This window comes from Tetranychus urticae, chromosome 3, assembly GCF_039701765.1.
Source record: "Tetranychus urticae isolate SD_2017Ah chromosome 3, NJAU_TeUrti_SD_1.0, whole genome shotgun sequence".
In the NCBI taxonomy this organism is placed as follows: Eukaryota; Metazoa; Arthropoda; class Arachnida; order Trombidiformes; family Tetranychidae; genus Tetranychus; species Tetranychus urticae.
Window position 1 is genome coordinate 7,970,064 of NC_142960.1, and position 20,662 is coordinate 7,990,725.

A 20,662-nucleotide genomic window follows, 5' to 3' on the forward strand; every position below is an offset into this window, starting at 1 on the left:
ATGGTATCATGACTGGTTAACAGTTTTGTTAACAAATTGTAATTAAATGATAAACACAATGGCTAAGTTGTTGTTGCACTGTAAATTAAATCAAACTTAAAAATGTAAACATGTTTATAAAATACGCTGTCAAGGTAACGAAGTGCGGAATTATTAAAATTTTAAAATTTCAACCATTTTTCATCCAGAATTAATAACTTAGTCACCAAATTGAGATAATTTAACTAAGGAAAATTAAATATTAATTCCTCAAAGCTTCAATTCGCAATGTTGAATTACTAAATGTAAATTATTCAAAGATTTTACATTTCTATTATTAGAGCTATTTGTACTAACAATGAGTTGAAATAGCCCTTTTTGTTATTCGCGCTTATTTTGTTAACCACATTTTTAAGAGAATGACTATGTTAAACTAAAGGTAATCTGAATTGTCCGTTACTTTATTACATGTATCATATTTTAAATTGTCATTTAATTTATTTTTTATTTTTATTTTTACAGGTTGATTTTTCAGCTTTTGATGTCTAGAGAGGAGGAAAAATTGGCTAAATTGGATGTTACTGTTCAAGCTCACCGAATTGAAAAGATTGGTAAAAATGTGCACAATGAGTTGAAATGGCAGGGTAATCTTTTGGATAAAACAAATGTCAATTTGGATCAATTTTCAAACAATTTGGATACTATTTCAGTAGATCTGAAAACAATCCAACGAAATGAGAGAAGTTTTTGCTACAAGTTTTTTTGCTGTTGTAAATCATACAAGTCTAACCAGACAAACAGGCAGTTAAACTTTTCCCCAGCAACATTGGAAATATTTTCTGTAGAAAATCATTTGACCAAACAAGAAATTGATGCACTTTGGTGCAAAACGTACGATCCAAACGAACGCTGGCTTCAACAGATGGATGCTCACCTTGATAGACTGATTGATTTAGCTGATCTAATCGATATTAATATTGGACATCAAAAAGACGTAGCCCATTCGCTGCAGCAAAAGACTAATTCAACCAAGCATCGAATGACCAAGAATTGGAAAAAGATGGATGATATTGTTCACCACTAAACATTGCTGAACCATTATAAAATAGCTACCCAGAAGTGTAAATTTTAATCAAAATGTAATCAAGTAAGTGAATCCCTCAAATTATCATCGTATAACGCTTACAGAACATCCTCATAATCATCATCCTCATCAGTTGATGGTGATGATTTCCAAATCAAATAAACAAAACAATCAACTATATTTTTTATTTACTTATTATATCATTTTAGATGTATGACACTTTTGTTTCCCATAATAATAACATATCAATGTTTCATTCGTTGTTGGTTATTATATTTTTAATCCAATCTTCCGGATTTTTCGTCTTCAGCCTTTCTTCAGCCTTTCTTCTCCCTTCCCACCTCCATCCCGTATAAATTTAATTGTAGTCCTCTGATAATTTATAAGATAACCCTTTTACTTAATACTTAATACTTCAACTTTTTAATCTTAGTATTCACCCCTTACATTTTGATTTACAAAAGCTGCCAACACTCTTTAAAGCAGGAGTACAACTTGAATCAATGTTAATCTCATTGAAAGCCCTTGGTAAAAAAATTCCCTCTAAGATCATCTCAAGTTTTTCATCATCTTCATATTTACAATCATAATTGATTATATCTTCATTGATTTCAAGCAAGTTAAGAGTCCCAAATTAGCCTGTTGACTATTAACAAGCAAACAAATCATTGTTAACAGTAATATGCTCATTAAAACTTAACTCTTTGCCAATTTACCTTCTTATGTAATTCTGATCTCTTAATTGACTGACACTATCTTAATCATTTATTCACTTTTCTAATTTTATTTTATCTTCTCATTTAAACAGATGACAAATATACTTCGCCATTCCTTAAATTGACCTTAAGACCAACGCAGATATACCTTAGATCTTAAACTTCTTCAGATGCAAAATCGATAGCCATTCTTCGCTTCTGTATTGTACTGAGCGATTTTTCATTTTCAATTTCGTTCTAATTCTCAATTCATTTTTTTTCTTGATTAGGTAACAATCCAAGGAGTCAATTTACAATTGATTAAGGCCAATGAACCATTATCAATCTTGAAGTTGTCAGATGTTTGCTGTTGATAATCAAACTTGATTCAGCTCATCTTGAGGTTAAACAGTGAACAGTTATTGGAATTTCATAACTCTAAAGGAATTCAATTTCAATTTCATTTACGTTGTTAACATTACCGTTATCTGTAATTGTTTAATCATTCAGTTCATTTAATCATCAACCCTAAACGGTGCAACCAGTTTGGATCAAGTCAATGGAGAGTCGAGTGCTTCAAATAATTATTATGCTCAAAATGTGATTGATGTTGAAGACAATGTTCAACAGATGGATCAAAATGCCGATGATAACATAATACTTGATATTTCTGAAAGAATCAAAGATCAGTTTTACAAGTTTAATAATAATCAAATTAATTCATTTGCAGAATTAGAGAAACATTCACTTTGATCATTTTTTCAGGAATTTGTTTTCGCAATCGGAAAATTTTCCACTAGCATGCAACATTTCATCAACTTAATTTGCAACTTAATTTCGCACTATTTACTTCTTTTAAATCTAGTTTTATCAACAATCGAGTTATTCCATATGATTGGTCTACGTCCAACTTTAATAATGGGAAGTATGGTTCATCTATTGTTGATAACTACATAATCCAGCATTAAAATAATCCTGAGTGTAGGTTGTAAACAATCGAATTGTCTAATCATAAAACTTTTTGGTTATTGATTGCTGAAAAGCAAATATTTACTGATGTTCAATTGATTAATTAATAACTGTTTTTTTTTGTTTTCAGTAAGTTCTGGACAGTTCGAGAAATGCCTGGTTGTTGAATGGTTAGATCCTAATATATTCCCTTAAAGTGTTGAATTGGGTTGCATGGATTGAATGATATGAATAACTTAGAATCATTACAATTATCACTATTAGATTATTTGCAAATTTTTGTTTAACCATACAAACCTGATGAATTATGACTAACTTGAATCGCCGTGTCTATAAGCTGCTCTCTGAGTCGATAAATACGTCGAGCAATGTCCACCTTCAGTATTGAAGGCTTTAGTGTTGAGCTTTAATTTGCCTCGTAATTTCCTGACATTCTTAGTGTCCTTTGCATTGCAGGTCTAATCTGAATAGAACCGTAAGATCTTGTTTGTATGTCATCCTGAAGATGAACACTCTCAGATAGTTAGCAAGTGGATTCTGATTTAGTTTAAAGACAATTGAAGATTCTGATAGTTTATCTTTTTTTTCTCTTCACCTATCCTTCATTTTATAATCCTGCGATCATTAACTTCTATGGTTTAGGTCAGGCTTTCCCTGAGGATTAAGTGCACTTTTTCCTTTTAGTTGAGACTTTGTGTGTTTTATGGGTCATAAAAACTGAAAAAATTCCTCAGGTACATGTGGGAAAGTTCCCTTGTGAGTTCATTTGTGCAATTCCATTGTGCAAACATTTCCCTGGTCGCCAGTTTTCGAGTAAATCGAGTTCAAAGTTGAAACTTCGATCTCCTCATGCACAGTTGTGAAACTAGTTTTTTCATGAAACTCATTTCCTGATGTAATTTTTGATGGTCAACCAGAAAATTTACTCACTGTAAGTTTACACATTTACAAAATTTTGAAGTTACTCCATCTCTCAGAATAATTAATCATTTTTCTTTCTTTGCTCTTCCTCTTGTAAATTTTTCACAACAATAAAAAAATCAAGATGAAAATAGGAAAAAAGAGAAAGAAAGAAGAATGAAATTGACTTTTTTCAATCACTTTTTTACCCAAATCTAACACATCCACTATTCATCGCCATCACATCTATCATATCCGAGAAGTGGTGAACAATTTGGTGGATTTGGGTGATGATAAATATTGAAAAAATGTGGCGGATAAAGTGGTGGACAATTTTGTTGAGAAAAATCTCTTCAAAAAGTGATGATGTTTGATTTGGTTGATTTGGTGGATGTGTTGGATTAGATGGTGGACAATACGGTGAAAAAGTGATTGAAAAAGTGGTGGATAAAAGCCCTTTAAAAGTGGTTAATGTGGTGGAAAAAATGTGGTCCCAAGAATATTATTATTAATTATGAGATGAACTTCAAAAATATCGAAAATGTTTAAACTTACAGCGTTTCTATGAATGAAATTTTCTGTTTCTGCTTAACAGGTCCCTTCGATTTTGGTTAAATCAGCTGCTTTGAGTATTGGTAATAACCAGCTGAAACTTTTTTCAATGATAAAATGAAAGGTAAGTATCAACACTTTTTCAATCTATTGATAGTTTTCTGAAATAACATAACTTATAACTTAACTTAATCTAACCGCACCTAACCTAACTGAATTAGATTGAACTTAAACCTAAACCTAATCTAAACCTATGGATGAATCTAATCGACATGTCAAAGTTTTTTTAGTATAAGTTTGTAAGCTCTCACTAAATCATTCAATCGGTATTAGGAATTAGTAAATGGTTCTACTCGAAACCACGGCATTCCGCACCAAGCGGTAAAAACATGAAAAATGGAAATATTGAACAATTAGACAATAATATAAAGACGACGAAGATTTCGCAATATCTGGTGGGCTATAATTCAGTTTGACCAGTCCGAAGTTCTCACTAAATCATTCAATCGGTAGTAATGACGGAAGTGGTAAATTAATGTGGAAAAATGTCTTTTCCTATGGGAGATGTTAAGGAACTGCAAGTAAGTTTTCAACTAAGAATTAGCTGATTACTATTTTTTTATGAAGTTATTTTGAAATTAAATAATTTATTTGATCAATCAGCTTGATAATTGTCCATCACTAGTAAAAATAATTCAACTTGTAAACTCGTCAACGCAAGTTTCATCAACATAGTTATTCGATTTAGTATGCTGCCACCACTGTGATTGACATCCAACTAACACTTGCTAGTAGATTCTTGGCTAATCCATGCTAGTATATTTTCGAAGTGTTTAACTTTAATTATAAAATTATCTTTCAATTAATTTAAAGTGAACCTAGAATTAATTATTTGTGGCTTAAGCTCCAACAAAAATCGATATGTTTATTGATGATTTACCTGATGATTGCTTGCTAGCAATATTCTGCCTAATCAACACCATAGATGATCTTCTGATATTTGTTGAAGGTAAGTGTTGAAATTTTTTTTATTTTATCTATTTTACAATATTTACAGCCTTTTGTAAGTTATTTCATTCACTTTTTATTATATTCTGTCCCTTTTATTGAGCGTTATCCGAATAACATTCCGATTTTTTGCTTTTTCAACAGTTTGTCCAAGGTGGAGTCGCCTAGTCTGCCAACGGTTACGTAAAGTCAAATATTTGAGTGGTAAGTGGCTAGTAAACCATCTATTTTCATGTGCTTTAATAATTTAATAATCAATCTGATCAATTTAGATGGCTATCCTGATAGGGCAATTTATCCAAAAAATACGATCTTTTATAATCAGACGAATTTTTTGTATAAAATCCAACTTTCCAAATTCCTGCCAAATCTCAGGGTAAGTAAAACCATTCCTTAGGTGCAAACATGTTTTTATTTGCTTTAAATTTGTTTCATTTCTTGTTTGTTATTTCATCTTCAGATTCTTGATATTCCCGTCCTAATTTTTGACCGGAGCTATGGAAAACGTTTTGACCTGGAGAAGCTCAATTCGACCAAAGGATTAATATATTTATTGGATGGCCATAAATTATCTTATATTGACAAGTGCTTTGAAATGGTTTCGTCTCCACGTTTAGCACACTATTTCTTGAACTCTCATTATGGATCTAAATTGAAGCAGCTTCACCTAACGAATTGTAACTTGGAAGCCTTTTCAAGTTGCGCCAAGTATTTACCTAATCTTTTAAGATTGCATCTAGAAGATCAAGAGTGTATGAAAACAACCCATCCACGCGTTTATTTTCATTATCAATCTATTAATATATTCGCACGTTTTTCTTCACATAACAGTTTGGCTTGATGATGTCTCACGTTATAAGGGACCAATTCTGGAAAAGGTTGAAATTTTCGAATGTAGTGTAACATCATTTGAGGATTCTAACCCTTATCCTGGTTTCGACATGGCAGACTATTTGCCATCTCTCAAAAGTGCTTTTCATTATGTAGATCGAAGCTCAGTTTTCGTCAATCAAGAGATAAAAAATTATTACATGGAAGATTTGGTTTTGCAAAATGTGAGTTATTAATATAAGTTAAATATTTAAAAATTATACCTAATTATCCCTTTAAAAATTATCTTCTAGATGTATGCCTGCTCTCCGGATTGGAACACGATCAAAGGAATACTGAGAAAATATCCCAATTTGAAACATTTGGCTATTAGAAGTAACATTGAGTCTATTATCGAAGATGCACATATTCCAGAGATAATTCGGATGTTGCCGCAAATTACTATTATTGATGTAAGAAACTCCAAAAAGATTACTGACAAAACTATCAGATTTATTGATGAACATAATAAACGGAATAAGCCGATCTCATTCTACTACAAAACTGAACAACGTTTAGAGCTAGACTGGCCTCAGTTTTCAGCAGAGCGCAAGAAGATATGTCAAGGGTTAGATTTCATGAAAAATTGCTTCCTGAAACCATTTGATCATTTACCATGCCTGATGGATCCTCTAGACGACAAATAAAATTAACCGTAATTTCTCATCCAATCGACTACTTCCAAGATGTGAAATTAGACATATTTTTGCGTTATAATTTGTTTTTTTTGTTTCTAACTTTCCTTACTCATTATCGATATCGATCAAAAGGATTGGCGATGAATCGAAATCTAAGTTTAAAATCAATTCAACTAAACTTACAAAAGCCATATGGTAAAACTTATGTAACCAATAAGTTGTTAATAAATTTCATTTCATTTTTTTCTTATTTCAAACCTTGACTGGAATGAACATTTAATTTGTTGATCTTATTTGTTGTGCTGTGTTTGTCTCTATTGTATAAAGTTCATGAGAGTTTGTTTTGGAAACATTATCCTCGACTTTATCATCAGAGTCTTTAACTCTAAGACTAAGGAAGAAACAAGCTGTTCCAATAGTGCAAGTAATACTCAACATGATACAATGAAAATGGATACCAAAGGAACCAGAGCATAGATACATCAATCCCATCGCCAAGGCTTGAAGACTCAAATAAATGGCAAATGGACCCGTACTATCTTCGGCATAAAATTTGATTATATATCGGAAGATTTGTGTTTCAAAGCATCCATCAATAAATCCTAGTGAAAATGCACAAATTAAAGCCAACGGCAAACTGTAAAAAAGATAAATCCATTTGATTTAAATTATGGAATATCAACATCAAGATTCGATTAGATTCAGGTTGTCAACGGTTATAAAATAATCCCCTTTCAGTTCAAGCTGATGAGTTGATATCAAATGGTCAACACATCATGCTGAATGTCTGGGGATAGGTAAGAGCGAAATCTTCGGTGACAATGACTCTAAATGCTTATTCAATAACATTAACAAACCTCGAATGTATAACTGCAAGTTCATCTGTGTCTCCAAGCGTTGCTGTATCGGGAATATTCAGATAGATGCATGTGAAAGTCACTAATGACAGCACATAAGCAATTATCAAAATAAACTCTGGCTTTTTGTGTTTTCGTGTTAATATCAATAAAAGTCCAGCACAAACTTGACCCAGTCCTGAATGATAGACACAATTGAAAAAATTGTTAACATGTTAAAATGTTCAGCATTTAAATAATTACCAATTAAGGTTCCAGTTTCTCCAGCATGCTGTTTCCTGTGGCTCCCAAATGCTTTAGTAAATCCAACTGATGTCCCATAAAGAGTGGCAAAAAAACATGTCTCCAAACCTGAATTGAGTGTAATGAGAGCATGTTAATAGAACAATCAACGAGTTAAATCATTATTCATTGTATATGTAACTATAAACTAGGCAACAAACAATGCAAACATCGTACCGCATAACGAAAAAATGCTTATCAAATGTGCAAATAAAGCCTATTTTGCCTCAACTGTTAACTTAAAAAGGTAAATATTTATTTTAAAATATAATAATATATTATATTTATTATCATTATAATTATAATTATACTTTACCAGTGTAAGCAGATGTGATTGCCAATAAAGCAAGTCTCTTTGTGGCCAATTGTTTAACCGATTTTACTATTGAAATCATGAAAAGTTGATAAAATATAATGTTATTGCACAAAAAAAATTACTAATTACTACAAGCATTCAACTCACCAAACATTTTCACAGGTTTTTCAGATATTTCTTTGGATGGCGTTTTCAGGAAAAAGGACAGAAAAATGCCGACTAAACCGAAGCCAATTAAACATGAGTACAAAACAGATCGAGTGGTTTTTTCAATATGGTCAGTGTTTTGAAATAAAAAGGCAACAACAACGTTCCCCACAGCAGTGCCGCACTGCAAGAATGCCCAAAATATGCCAGTATCTCGAGTGATACTATTGTCATCACTGATTGTAGACACATATGAACCCTGGCCATTCCACATGACTTCGCCAAGAATCAAAGAATAAATGGGTGAATATTGAAAAAAATGTTGGTTGTAAATAATTGGCAACTTGAAAGTTATATGATTGGGATCTCTCATGCTTCTCTAAACACCTAATCATCTTGATATATCCGAATCAGCTGAGTTTCAGTTCGTACGTGTCATAAGCATCAATTTTATGTTAATCTTATTCTTAAGCTTATCGACAGCAGACCATCTTGAACAGATTAACCGATAACATAAAATCTCGTGGATGTAAATCCAGCTAATCTGTTGATGGATCATCTATTAATAATTAACCAGTATTGTATCATTCACACTTTTTGTGTTGAATGTTCAATGGAAATGGTACTTGGTTTGGTGCATAATAGTAAAACTGATTCTTAACTTACCTGATGTTGCTAAACCTGAAAGGATTGTTGAAAAGTACAAGCCATACTTAAAAGGGAACATGAAAGTTATTAGTGAAAGACTGGAAATGAAGAAAGGTGAATCGATTTCAATAAGATATCAATAATAGATAATGTGATTAGGAATTAAATTTGTATAAATGTCTTACTTGAAACCAAATGCACCCAGAGCGATTGCCCGTTTTGAATTAATGTATGAGATCAATGAAGGTGTCAACCAAAGTGTTATGCCATTGGCCCAATAAAGTATCGCTAAGCTTACATAACCGCTCCATTTGAATCCATCCCAAGCATCTTTATAATCGTCATTAATTGAGTCCGCAACAAGTTGCTGAATGATAAAAGATGATTGAACAAAGAGATAATATTATGAATAAATATCAATGTTGTAAAAGTCAAAATCAAGTTAAAATATAAAGATCAATTAATGAATTGACGCCAAGCAAGCTTATCATTGAAGAAACGTGGATTAACCCATTTTCAGTGTGACTTTATTATCTAAAATCAATCAAATCGATAACTATACAGAATTAAATCTCACTAATTCGGAGAAAATTGATCGTAAACAAATCATTGAAAGCCACGTATTTGCAACTTTCATTCATACTGAATGTACAACGATGAGCCACGTGTACCTAAACAAGAAACAAATTTAATTGTAATAGTAACAATTTATGCTGAGAAGAACTTTGTTGAGTTAGTTAATCTTAAGATTCTGTATTGATTGAAATTGCATTTGATTTCTGTTTTTTTGCATCAATTATCATCGCATTTGGAAAATACTATCTCAACAAACGCTATAGTAATGTTTCGGCTCGATTTATAAGAGAATGGCAGTTTTCTCGTCGTTTGATTCTCATTTTTCAAATCTGAGTCATTTGTATTCTTGAATTTATTAAAAGTCCGTTCAAATAAAAGTGAAAAATTTCGTGAAACAAATGAAGTCTGCCCTGAACGTTGACAATTTTACTGTAACTTTTGGTCATTTGGAAATTGGTTTTTGTTCTGTTAAAATTCTGTGTCTCTACAGTCTGTAGCTTTTTAAATGATGAAAGTTGGTTCTATCCAATCGAGATTGTAAGATGAAAATCTTTCATAACTTTTGTCACTTGAAGGGTGACCTGTTAGTAAAGTCCTCATGAAGATTCACCCATTTCAGTGAATTAGGCATATTCATAGAAAGATAAATGGTACACCATTTTGATTCGCAAAACATGTTATTCAATTTGATACGTAACTCAGCATAATTAAATTGACCATCTTTTCTGGACTTTAGCTCTGGGAAATGAGCTCCTTTTTAGAAAAGTTTGCTAACCTCATGTTAAAAATACATAGAGAAATTGAGATGAGATGAAAAGCTGAAAAGCTCGAAATTGTAGATAAGGAATATTTTCCTTTACCGACTGAAAAATATGAATTTTCAGTCTTGTTTTTATTTGAATTTTCTAAAAAAATCAATTCATATAAGGTATTGCAATTTAGCATCAAAATTGAGACTTTACTACCGATTAGTTGTCAACTTTAATCACCGATTTGCAAACAAAATATGAATTAACACATTTGCTTTATCAGAATATATGATTTTATTGAATAATTTATGAGCGCGAAAAAAACATTGATTACAGTTTCACATTACGCATTGATAGGGGCTTAAATAAAGGTACAATCACCTTTTGAAAAACACTCACCAAGATTCAGACTTTTCACTAAATTCGGTGATTTTTATAAAGCAAATATCCACATTCATTTTGAGGTCAAAATAGCGACTGATCGATAATTACTTGACTGTTTAAAACTATTGAGAGATTAGTTTGAAAACAAAAATATAACCTGAATTTGTGTTTGACAAATATCATTTCACTTTTTGACAAGCTCTCTATATTTTTAGCTTGGGTTGTTCAATGCGAATTGGTTGTATTAGCCTAACAGGTTGTATCATCATCATGTACTGAGCTTATATTTCCAAAACATGATGAAATCTTTCAAGATCTTTGACAAAAGTCATTGAAAATTCATAAACAATTTGATACCTCAAGGTTTCTTTGTGTTTTCTGATAAATGTTTCTGCTAAATCAAGCCTTCAGTTAGGTAAGATGGAATCTTATGACTAAAAGCTCAATCGTTCTGTCAGCATAATCAAGTTTTAATTTAAATTTCAATAAAATTCAAACTCAATTTTTAAATTTACCGCAATTTATTTGGAAAAGTTTTGTTCATTGCAACAATTTAGGCAAAATTAATGGTTCAAGAAGCATTGTCAATAAACAAAATAAGCTCATATTAATGAATTTACATGAAACATAAAATTAAATTAATTACCTGAATGTTATTGGCTGTGAAAAATGGCACAGAAATGAAAAAAAATATTGCACTGAAAGACAGTATTGGTTTTAGTGGAGTTGATTTGGAAGATTCACTCATTTTGAATTGTTTACTTTCGATTGATTATTAATTATGAAGATTTCAGACGTTATGTCTTCATGTAAATATATATAAATGAACACAATATACAGGTACAAAGAAAGTGGACTCAGAAAAAAGATCAACTGATGTTTTATCATCAATGTTTTTGTCTCGAAAGGAATCGAGAATTATTTAGGGGTTAATCAGATTAAGGTAGCGATAGGATTACTGTTAATACAAACGTATTAAGAGATATCGGAAAAAATGATTTAAAAAAACGATGTTCAATCCAGTTGATTATCATTGTTAACCAAAGTAAAAAATTTCTTGTAAACTTGATTATCTTATTGAAGGTGAAACGATGTGAAATGATGTGAAATGAAATGATTACTGGAACCGAGTAACTTATTTGTGTACATAGCAGCGTAAATATGATTTCAACGTAATATAAATGTTAAACCAGTATTCATTCAAGGTTGATTGTGTCCATTAACATTGGAAGCTCATTGAAATGTTTAAAGAAACAATATTTCATGAAATCAAAACCTTCAACCAATCGATTAGTGCGTTGCGCTGGTGGGATCTCTGGTACATCAGCTGTTTCTCCGCAAGAAAAGTGAAACTCGATTGTTCTGCCATGATTTTTACAATAAGATTGAACAATCTTTTCTGAGCTTCTAGTTATACCAGGCGATCGACGTAAATCAAGAATTACCAAATGAGGCAGCAATTCCATCAAATCGACTAAATTGGCATCTACAATGTTTGAGTAATTCCGGATTGCAAGATGTTTCAGCTTTGGATACTTTGATAGAAAATTTCTTAAAGATTCAAAACTCATAGAGCTTTCACCCTACAATAGAAAATAAAAAGAAATAAAAATTAGATTGAATCATTGCTCATTTTATATGTAACTTGAAAATTACCAGAATCTATTATCAAATATAAAATAAAAACTAAAAATTACTTACGGAGTATTCAATGACCAAATCTCTTAGTGAACGATTTATTTTATTTGTATTAGGTGTTTGATTTTTAGATATATCGTAAAGGTGGACTGATTTCAATGAAGGGCAAAAGTCGAGTAATCGATAACCAGCGAAAACATCTAGTCTACGACAGTGTGGAGCCCACAAGAACGATTTGAATTCCAGAATCTCAAGATTTTTTAAAATCGGACCTTCATAGAAATGTAGATCATCTGTCAATGAAGAAATTCAATCAATTAAAATTAAATGTTGTATCTTTGTTGTTTTAGGTCCACAAATTACTTGCCTCCAATATTGGAAAAATGTAACCTCACTAGATTATCTAGATTCATGTATGCTAAATCATTAATTTGGGCACTTTCAACGAACAATTGTTTCACTTTTGAACTAAAACGAGCAAAACTTTGATACCAAGTTACACCCGGATGAATTATTGCAACCATTTCAGGAGTCTCACAATAACTGGCCAAACTAGGCACTATCGCTAGTGAATAAAATATTAGGCCTTTCAGTTTCTTAGCTCTACCAATAATTTCATACGCTTGATGGTACGTTTTCAAAGTAAACCCTTTTTGGAATAACAAATCAAGCACCTGTAAATAGATTATGAAAATGATCATATTAATATGTGAATGGATAGATGTAAGATAAATTGATAATTGAGAAAGATTAGCATATTTAATATTAACTCACCCTAAGATTAGGAATAAATTGCAAGAAACTTGGACTCGCTAAAAACTTGCCTTCACCAATGTAAACAGTAGCTGGTGAAGAATGGCCACTTTCATTGCCTTAAATAAAGTATCCGTTAGTTGCTAGTTTGAAATTGTCTACTTGCTTGATTGATTGACTTACCAAAAATATACTTGACTTTGCTAAGTCTGTAAATGATCAATTCTTCCCATTTGTGACAAACTTAAAAAAATATTGCAGAGTAGAGTTCAAAATTGTTAAAATAAAATGATTAAAAACTAGAAAGTTTGAAAATGTATTCAAATGTGGCGCTTTGCAGCATCTATGTTTAGATTGTTAATGACAACTGGCAGACCACACAATGAAACTTGATTACAATTTACAAAGGTAGGATCATCTCATCTTCACAAACGTTTAATTTATTGACGAAATCTCCCATCGACAATAATAAACGTCGATCTGTATTGGATACAGAACCAATTCAAGGCTTTCCCATTCAATTTTATTTATTAATAACAAAGGCTTACCTTTAGTTAAACTGATCAATTCATCCAACGTTGTAATCCGTTCTAAAATGGCCAGTAAACATTCAGGTGGAAGGTCATCTAACTGCATCTTACCAATGATGATTTGTTATTAATTCACAGAATTAATTGTTCGTCTATTCAGAGTTAGGAATGGATTGATCCAAAAGATTAATTAAAATTGAATTCAACCAAATTGCGTTTCTATTCATTGGAGAGACATCTATTGATATGTAATCAATGTGTTAACACAAACATCAATTATGGTAAAATTGTTTGATAATTCATGTTTTAGCAAAAGTTAAGGTAATTTACCTAGCTCACTCCTGCTTCCTACATTACCGATTTTTGTTTTAGTGATTCAAAAAATAACATCAACTAATTCCTAGCTTATACGTGAATGTCCATCTTGTACTGAAGAGTATGAAATTATCTGTGTATCGGATAGTATCTCATATAAAGTAGAAATGAATGGTAAATTGAGAGGAGAAAGCTGGTTGTTACTAAAACGACACAATTAACGCATTTATCACATTTATGAACAGATTGACGCAAATGGGCGAAGTTGATTTCTTTCAAGTTTAAACTCTGTTAGTTTGTAAGATCAGAAAACCGTGTCCATTTGAGTTACTTAAAAGTTTCTCTGGTCAATAGTTTTCGAAAGAAGCGAGTTCAAAGTTTAAACTTCGATCACTTTTTGTACAACTGTGCGACCAGATTTGTTTTCTGATAAATGGTTCTGTAAAATCAAGCCTCCAGTTAGGTAAGATGGAATCTTATGACTAAAAGCTCAATCGTTCTGTCAGCATAATCAAGTTTTAATTTAAATTTCAATAACATTCAAACTCAATTTTTAACAAGACTTGATTTAACAGGTTCGAGCCTTTGTCAGCACTCTTTGCATTTCTTTTGCCACTTCAACCAGTAAATTGGTTTGTTTATCAAGATTTGGGTTTATATGAGTTTGTTTTGTTGAATAAATTGCTTCTCGTGCATTTAAAACCCAGAAATCATGACCCAAATGCGATTATGAAAAGATGATAATGTCAATTGGATTATTAATTATTAAAGGATTAAATTGGTCTGATGAATGATAATTATAAGTGATGCCTTTCTCGAAATATCGAGGTTCAAAGTTTTTAGACTAATGGCCAAAATCAAGAAACCCTTTATTAACTTGGGAAAAGTACATTTGTATTTGATCCATGATATGTGCAAACAATTTTAATAAACCAATAATAAGTTTCCTATCTCTAACTCTTACGATCCCTCGTTTCGTTCGGTTTAACTAAAAATCGATCTTATCTGTTTTAAAGGAAACGGGAAATTTTATGTCTAAAAATAAGTACGTCTTCTTGTACATCATAAAAGTTACATCAGCAATATAAGTTTCATGAAAATCTGGTCTCACAGTTGTGCAAAAGGTGATCGAAGTTTAAACTTTGAACTCGCTTCTCTCGAAAACAATTGATCAGAGAAACTATTAAGTCACTCAAATGGACACGGTTTTCTGGTCTTACAAACTAACAGAGTTTAAACTTGAAAGAAAGTGATTTCACCCGCTTTTGCCCATTTTCCTTAAACAGTTGTGTCAATTTGTGCAAAAATGTTACAATTATGTTGGTTATGTCTTTTTAGTAAATGTTAAACTAGTATTCATTCATTGATTGTGTCCATTAACATTGGAAGCTCATGGAAATGTTTAAAGAAACAATGTTTCATGAAGTCAAAACCTTCAACCAATCGATTAGTGCGTTGCGGTGGTGGGATCTCTGGTATAGCAGCTGTTTCTCCGCAAGAAAAGTGAAACTCGATTGTTCTGCCATGGCTTTTACAATAAGATTGAACAATCTTTTCTGAGCTTTCAGTTATTCCAGGCGATCGACGTAAATCAAGAATTACCAAATGTGGCAGCAACCTCATCAAATCGATTAAATTGGCGTCTCCAATGTTTGAATAATTCCGGATTGCAAGATGTTTCAGCTTTGCGTACTTTGATAGGAAATTTCTTAAAGAATCAAAACTCATAGAGCTTTCACCCTACAATAGAAAATAAAATGAAATAAAAATTAGTTTGAATCATTTTGTTCATTTTACTTGTAACTTGAAAATTACCCGAATCCATGAAATTAAAGCTAAAAATTACTTACGGCGTATTCAATTACCAAATCTCTCAATAAAAGGTTTATTTTATTTGTATTATTTGCTTCATTTACAGAAATATCGTAAAGATGGACCGATTTCAATGAAGGGCAAAAGTCGAGTAAACTATAGCCAACAAAATAATCATCCCTAAGACAGTCTGAACCAAACCAATAACTCGATTCGTATTCCAGTATCTCTACGTTTTTCAAAACCAGATCTTCATAGAAATGTAGACCATCTGTCAATGAAGAAATTTTATGAAATTAAAATTAAATGTTGTATCTTTGTTGTTTTTAGTCCACAAATTACTTGCCTCCAATAGTGGAAAAATGTAACCTCACTAGATTATCTAGATTCATGCATGCTAAATGATTAATTGGAGCACTTTCAACGAACAATTGTTTCACTTTTGAACTAAAACGAGCAAATTTTTTATACCAAGTTGCAATCGGATCAAATATTGCAACCATTTCAGGCGTCTCCCAATAACTGGCCAGATCAGGCACTACAATTGAATAAAATATGAGACCTTTCAGTTTCTTAGATTTATCAATAATTTCGTGCGCTTGATTATACGTTCTCAAACTAAATGCATCTTGGAATAACAAATCAAGTACCTGAAATAGATTATGAAAATGATAATATTAATATGTGAATGTATAGATGTAAGATAAATTGAAAATTGAGAAAGATTAGCATATTTAATATTAACTCACCCTAAGATTAGGAACATATTGAAGAATACTGTGACTCTCTAAAAACTTGGCTTCACCAATGTGGACAGTAGCTGGTGAAGAATGGCCACTTTCATTGCCTTAAATAAAGTATCCGTTAGTTGCTAGTTTGAAATTGTCTACTTGCTTGATCGATTGACTTACCAAAAATATACTTGACTTTGCTAAGTCTGTAAATGATCAATTCTTCCCATTTGCGACAAACTTAAAAAAATATTGCAGAGTAGAGTTCAAAATTGTTAAAATAAAATGATTAAAAACTAGAAAGTTTGAAAATGTATTCAAATGTGGCGCTTTGCAGCATCTATGTTTAAATTGTTAATGACAACTGGCAGACCACACAATGAAACTTTATTACAATCTACAGTAGGGTCTCTATTAAAATGGCGGTGATCCACCTGGTACGATTTGATTCGGGAAATTTCTTGATGAATCGATGCAAATAAGTTAAAAAAGTTGTTTGGTGAAGTGTTAGGACCTGCAAATTTTTGCTTCAATTTTTATTCCAATTTTAAGTCTGATTCAGACCTATTTTTATGAACTGAAACTATGAAAAATTGCAATTCTCAAGTTGAGACTAACATTAATTTTGTTTAGTTTGTTGTGAAATGTCTTTGTTTCTGTCATTTTCAGTTCATAACAACAGGTCTGATTAAACTTAAAATTGGAATAAAAATCCAAGCAAAAATTTGCAGTTCCTAACACTTCACCAAGCATCTTTTTTTAACTTATTTGCACGATTCATCAAGAAATTTCCCGAATCAAATCGTACCAGGTGGGTTACCTCCCTTGTTAGTCTAACGATTTCAACTAAAAAAGTAAGAGACTAAGAGACTAAAGAAAGCGTTAGTCTAAGAGTACTGTACAAAGTTAGGATCATCTCATCTTCACAAACGTTTAATTTATTGACGAAATCTCCCATCGACAATAATAAACTCCGATCTGTATTGGATACAGAACCAATTCAAGGCTTTCCCATTCAATTTTATTTATTAATAACAAAGGCTTACCTTTAGTTAAACTGATCAATTCATCCAACGTTGTAATCCGTTCTAAAATGGCCAGTAAACATTCAGGTGGAAGGTCATCTAACTGCATCTTACCAATGATGATTTGTTATTAATTCACAGAATTAATTGTTCGTCTATTCAGAGTTAGGAATGGATTGATCCAAAAGATTAATTAAAATTGAATTCAACCAAATTGCGTTTCTATTCATTGGAGAGACATCTATTGATATGTAATCAATGTGTTAACACAAACGTCATTTATGGTAACATTGTTTGATAATTCTGAAACCATCTGTGTATCGAATAGCATCTCGTATAAAGTAGTAGTGAATAGTAAATTGAGAGAAGAAAGCTGGTTGTTACTAAAACGACACAATTAACGCATTTATCACAGTTATGAACAGATTGACGCAAATGGGCGAAAGCGGGTTAAAATTAATTTATTTTAGATTTAGACTCTGTTGGTTTGTAGGGACAAAAAACTGAGTTCATTTATGCAATTTAAAAATTTTGTGTGATGAAAAGTTTTCTAGAAATAGGAGATCGAGGTTAAAACTTAAACCGCATTTTGTACAACTGTGAAACCAGATTTTTTATGAGACTCAATTTTACTGATGTAAATTTTGATTGTCGACCAGAAAATGAACTTATTTTGAGAAATAAACTTTTCTTTTTCTGTAAAACTGATTAGTTCGATTTTGAGTTAAACCGACGGTATTCTATGACCGTAAGAGTTAGCTAAGAGCTAACTTAATTTGATTTTCTTTCGTGAAATATCAATCGAAAAACTCGAGAAAGCAGATAGCAATGATAATTTTAAACGAAATCAATCTATTAAGCAAGATTGAGAATCATAGATTCGAGTGCCCGACGAATAGTGCAAATAAGCTATTTCCACCTATTCCCATTATCTGGCACATCACTGTATTTCTCTTGATTTTGGTCTTAAAACTTTAAAACTCAATATTGTTGTTAAACATAACAATATGTCTTAGTTTGTTAACAATTAGATTTTTCATTGTTACCATTTACAAGTTACAATTGATTGTTGGGTCCATTCAAATCCTTAGTTTTACTATTAAGATTTTACTAAAATTAGTTTGAGTTTGTATTGATTCCTTGATCGATAAAGTTCATTTAAACACTATTTAACAGGTTATGGGCTCAGCCTGCTTCTGATTGTGGTCAATCAATTGTGTTGATCAGTGTTTATTGATATTGATTTATTAAGCTTATCATATTTATTATCATGGAAGACATCAAGTTAACTTTGATTGACAAACTCAATGATCAAAATTGGGCTAATTGGAAATTCAAAATACGTTTGATATTAGAGGAACTCAATTTATGGGATATTGTTACCGGTGAAGAAACGATTGAAACAGTTGAAGAAAACCAAAGAGGCTCTTTCAATCAACGCTTAAGGAAAGCCTTCAGAATTATTGCTTTGAATGTTGATGATCAAAATTTAAGTTTGATCAGACAAACGACTGATCCAAGTCAAGCTTGGTTGAACTTGACAAACCACTTTGAACGTGTTTGTCTGGCTAATCAATTTTATCTTCGTAAAAGGTTATTGAATATTAAATACAACAATGGGGACAATATGGTTGATCATATTAACAAGATAACTGACATTAAACAACAGTTAGAATCTATTAACCAACATGTTGATGAAAATGATCTGGTCATTACATTGTTACAAAGTTTACCTTCAGATTATGAAAATCTAATTGTCTCGCTCGAATCTCAGTTTGGTTCCGATGAAATTGATTTTGAGTTTGCTAAAAGTAGAGTGGTTGAAGAATATCACAGGAAATTGAATCTGAAACAAAATGATATTCTGGTCGATCAGACAAGTGCTTTAGCGACTCAAAAGGTCAAAAAATTTCTGAACAAAAACAATAACAATGACAATGGAGATAAACGAAAAGGTAAAGGTAAAAGACCAGGCAAATGTAACTATTGTAAGGCTCCTGGACATTGGTTCAGAGAATGTCCTAAGAAAGCAATGGATGATGCTAATAAATCAAAAGACAATTCATGTCAAAATAATACTAAAGTTTCAGCTTTGATGGTTACTGTTGGTAAACGTTTTGACAACAATTGGTATTTGGATTCGGGAGCAACTTCTCATATGGCTAATGATAGAGATTGGTTTATTGATTTCAACCCAATTGAAACATATTCAATTTCATTAGCGGATAATAGTGAAATTGAAGCAAAAGGAATTGGCACTGTCCGAATCAAGGTTAAACATAATGACTATGTTGACTTGAGCAATACACTTTATGTTCCGAATTTGGGTAAAAATTTGTTATCATTGTCAGCGATTGACAAGAAAGGTTGCAATGTCTTGTTCGCAAATGGTAAATTCACAGTTAAAGGTCAACATTGCGAAGATTTATTTGAAGGTCAAGTGGTCAATGGTTTATATCAAATAAATGTTGAACCGTATTTCATTCAAGCTAATATTACTGAGAAAAATAATAACAATTGTGTCATGTTATGGCACAGAAGACTCGGTCATTTGAATATTGAATCAATTAAAAAACTTGTCAAAGTAGGTAAATTGCCAGAATTGGACAGCTCAAATGAAAAGGAGATAGCTAATTGTGAATCTTGTCTATTTGGCAAACAAACAAGAAAACCATTTGAAAGTTCAACAACGAAATCAGTGAAATGTGGTGATCTGATTCATAGTGATATAGCTGGTCCTATGTCAGTTGAATCACTCGGTGGAAATATTATCAAATATTATCAAACATTCATTGATGATTATAGTCGTAAGACTTTTGTTTATCTATTAAAGAGTAGAGATCAATCTTATTCAGCATTTTCAACATTTATAATGAAGTTCAAAAATCAAATGGGAAGCATGATAAAAGCTATTAGAACTGATAATGCTCGCGAATTTTCATCGAAACAATTTACTGAACTATTGACAGCGCATGGTATTGAACATCAATTAACAGTACGTTATTGTCCTGAGCAAAATGGTATTGCAGAGAGAATGAACAGGACTATTATGGACATTGTTAGAACAATGTTAAACGATACAAAATTGAGCGAAGAGTTTTGGGCTGAAGCTGTTCATACAGCAGTGTATTTGTATAATCGAAGACCACATTCCGCTATTGATTTCAAACTGCCTGAGGAAGTTTATTATGATAAGCAAGTTGA

General features: G+C 31.7%; 4 protein-coding genes across 9 annotated transcripts; 1 reads left to right on the top strand and 3 right to left on the bottom strand.

Moving 5' to 3' along the window:
- The first annotated feature begins 294 nt into the window (after positions 1-294).
- On the top strand, positions 295-6,952 carry LOC107370635 (uncharacterized). 5 transcript variants are annotated; one of them, XM_089268901.1, is made up of 11 exons: positions 295-418; positions 502-1,118; positions 2,049-2,739; positions 2,858-3,658; positions 4,223-4,303; positions 5,053-5,188; positions 5,332-5,391; positions 5,460-5,563; positions 5,648-5,939; positions 6,019-6,242; positions 6,312-6,952. In XM_089268901.1, exons 6-11 carry the CDS (start codon positions 5,101-5,103, stop codon positions 6,702-6,704), a joined length of 1,161 nt encoding a protein of 386 aa, XP_089125027.1. In that variant the 5' UTR covers positions 295-418; positions 502-1,118; positions 2,049-2,739; positions 2,858-3,658; positions 4,223-4,303; positions 5,053-5,100; the 3' UTR covers positions 6,705-6,952. The 5 variants fall into 5 exon arrangements, with proteins under 5 accessions (XP_089125027.1, XP_089125026.1, XP_089125029.1 ...); XM_089268900.1 differs by having other exon boundaries at positions 2,049-3,658; XM_089268903.1 differs by lacking the exons at positions 295-418; positions 502-1,118; positions 2,049-2,739; positions 2,858-3,658 and having other exon boundaries at positions 4,222-4,303.
- Positions 6,925-11,441, bottom strand: LOC107370636 (UNC93-like protein MFSD11). Its single transcript, XM_015938609.3, has 8 exons — positions 11,301-11,441; positions 9,131-9,312; positions 8,964-9,043; positions 8,298-8,573; positions 8,151-8,216; positions 7,796-7,903; positions 7,553-7,730; positions 6,925-7,332 (listed from the first exon to the last, which is right to left on the bottom strand). The coding sequence occupies exons 1-8, from the start codon at positions 11,400-11,402 to the stop codon at positions 6,972-6,974; spliced, it is 1,353 nt and encodes a 450-aa protein (XP_015794095.1). The 5' UTR covers positions 11,403-11,441; the 3' UTR covers positions 6,925-6,971.
- LOC107366953 (uncharacterized) lies at positions 11,385-13,845 on the bottom strand. 2 transcript variants are annotated; one of them, XM_015934596.3, is made up of 6 exons: positions 13,594-13,845; positions 13,229-13,288; positions 13,067-13,164; positions 12,660-12,966; positions 12,356-12,585; positions 11,385-12,237 (listed from the first exon to the last, which is right to left on the bottom strand). In XM_015934596.3, exons 1-6 carry the CDS (start codon positions 13,679-13,681, stop codon positions 11,851-11,853), a joined length of 1,170 nt encoding a protein of 389 aa, XP_015790082.2. In that variant the 5' UTR covers positions 13,682-13,845; the 3' UTR covers positions 11,385-11,850. The 2 variants fall into 2 exon arrangements, with proteins under 2 accessions (XP_015790082.2, XP_089125024.1); XM_089268898.1 differs by having other exon boundaries at positions 13,117-13,164; positions 13,594-13,673.
- Positions 13,846-15,205: 1,360 nt separating this feature from the next.
- On the bottom strand, positions 15,206-17,725 carry LOC107370638 (uncharacterized). The gene is made up of 6 exons (XM_089268899.1): positions 17,480-17,725; positions 16,614-16,673; positions 16,452-16,549; positions 16,049-16,352; positions 15,741-15,973; positions 15,206-15,630 (listed from the first exon to the last, which is right to left on the bottom strand). Exons 1-6 carry the CDS (start codon positions 17,565-17,567, stop codon positions 15,247-15,249), a joined length of 1,167 nt encoding a protein of 388 aa, XP_089125025.1. The 5' UTR covers positions 17,568-17,725; the 3' UTR covers positions 15,206-15,246.
- Between the last annotated feature and the right edge of the window lie 2,937 nt (positions 17,726-20,662).

Coding starts and splice junctions, on each gene's coding strand:
- LOC107370638 (XM_089268899.1), bottom strand. CDS start 17,567: ATGCAGTTAGATGACCTTCCACCTGAATGTTTACTGGCCATTTTAGAA. Junction 16,674..17,479: donor ATTGATCAGTTTAACTAAAG/GTAAGCCTTTGT, acceptor TATTTTTTTAAG/TTTGTCGCAAATGGGAAGAA. Junction 15,631..15,740: donor ATTTGGTAATTGAATACGCC/GTAAGTAATTTT, acceptor TTTCTATTGTAG/GGTGAAAGCTCTATGAGTTT.
- LOC107370636 (XM_015938609.3), bottom strand. CDS start 11,402: ATGAGTGAATCTTCCAAATCAACTCCACTAAAACCAATACTGTCTTTC. Junction 8,574..8,963: donor TTCAGGTTTAGCAACATCAG/GTAAGTTAAGAA, acceptor TTCTTGGCGAAG/TCATGTGGAATGGCCAGGGT. Junction 7,904..8,150: donor AATCACATCTGCTTACACTG/GTAAAGTATAAT, acceptor CACTCAATTCAG/GTTTGGAGACATGTTTTTTT.
- LOC107366953 (XM_015934596.3), bottom strand. CDS start 13,681: ATGCAGTTAGATGACCTTCCACCTGAATGTTTACTGGCCATTTTAGAA. Junction 13,165..13,228: donor CAAAGTCAAGTATATTTTTG/GTAAGTCAATCA, acceptor ACTTTATTTAAG/GCAATGAAAGTGGCCATTCT. Junction 12,967..13,066: donor AATTTATTCCTAATCTTAGG/GTGAGTTAATAT, acceptor ATCTATTTACAG/GTGCTTGATTTGTTATTCCA.
- LOC107370635 (XM_089268900.1), top strand. CDS start 5,101: ATGTTTATTGATGATTTACCTGATGATTGCTTGCTAGCAATATTCTGC. Junction 5,940..6,018: donor GCATCTAGAAGATCAAGAGT/GTATGAAAACAA, acceptor TTCACATAACAG/TTTGGCTTGATGATGTCTCA. Junction 6,243..6,311: donor AAGATTTGGTTTTGCAAAAT/GTGAGTTATTAA, acceptor ATTATCTTCTAG/ATGTATGCCTGCTCTCCGGA.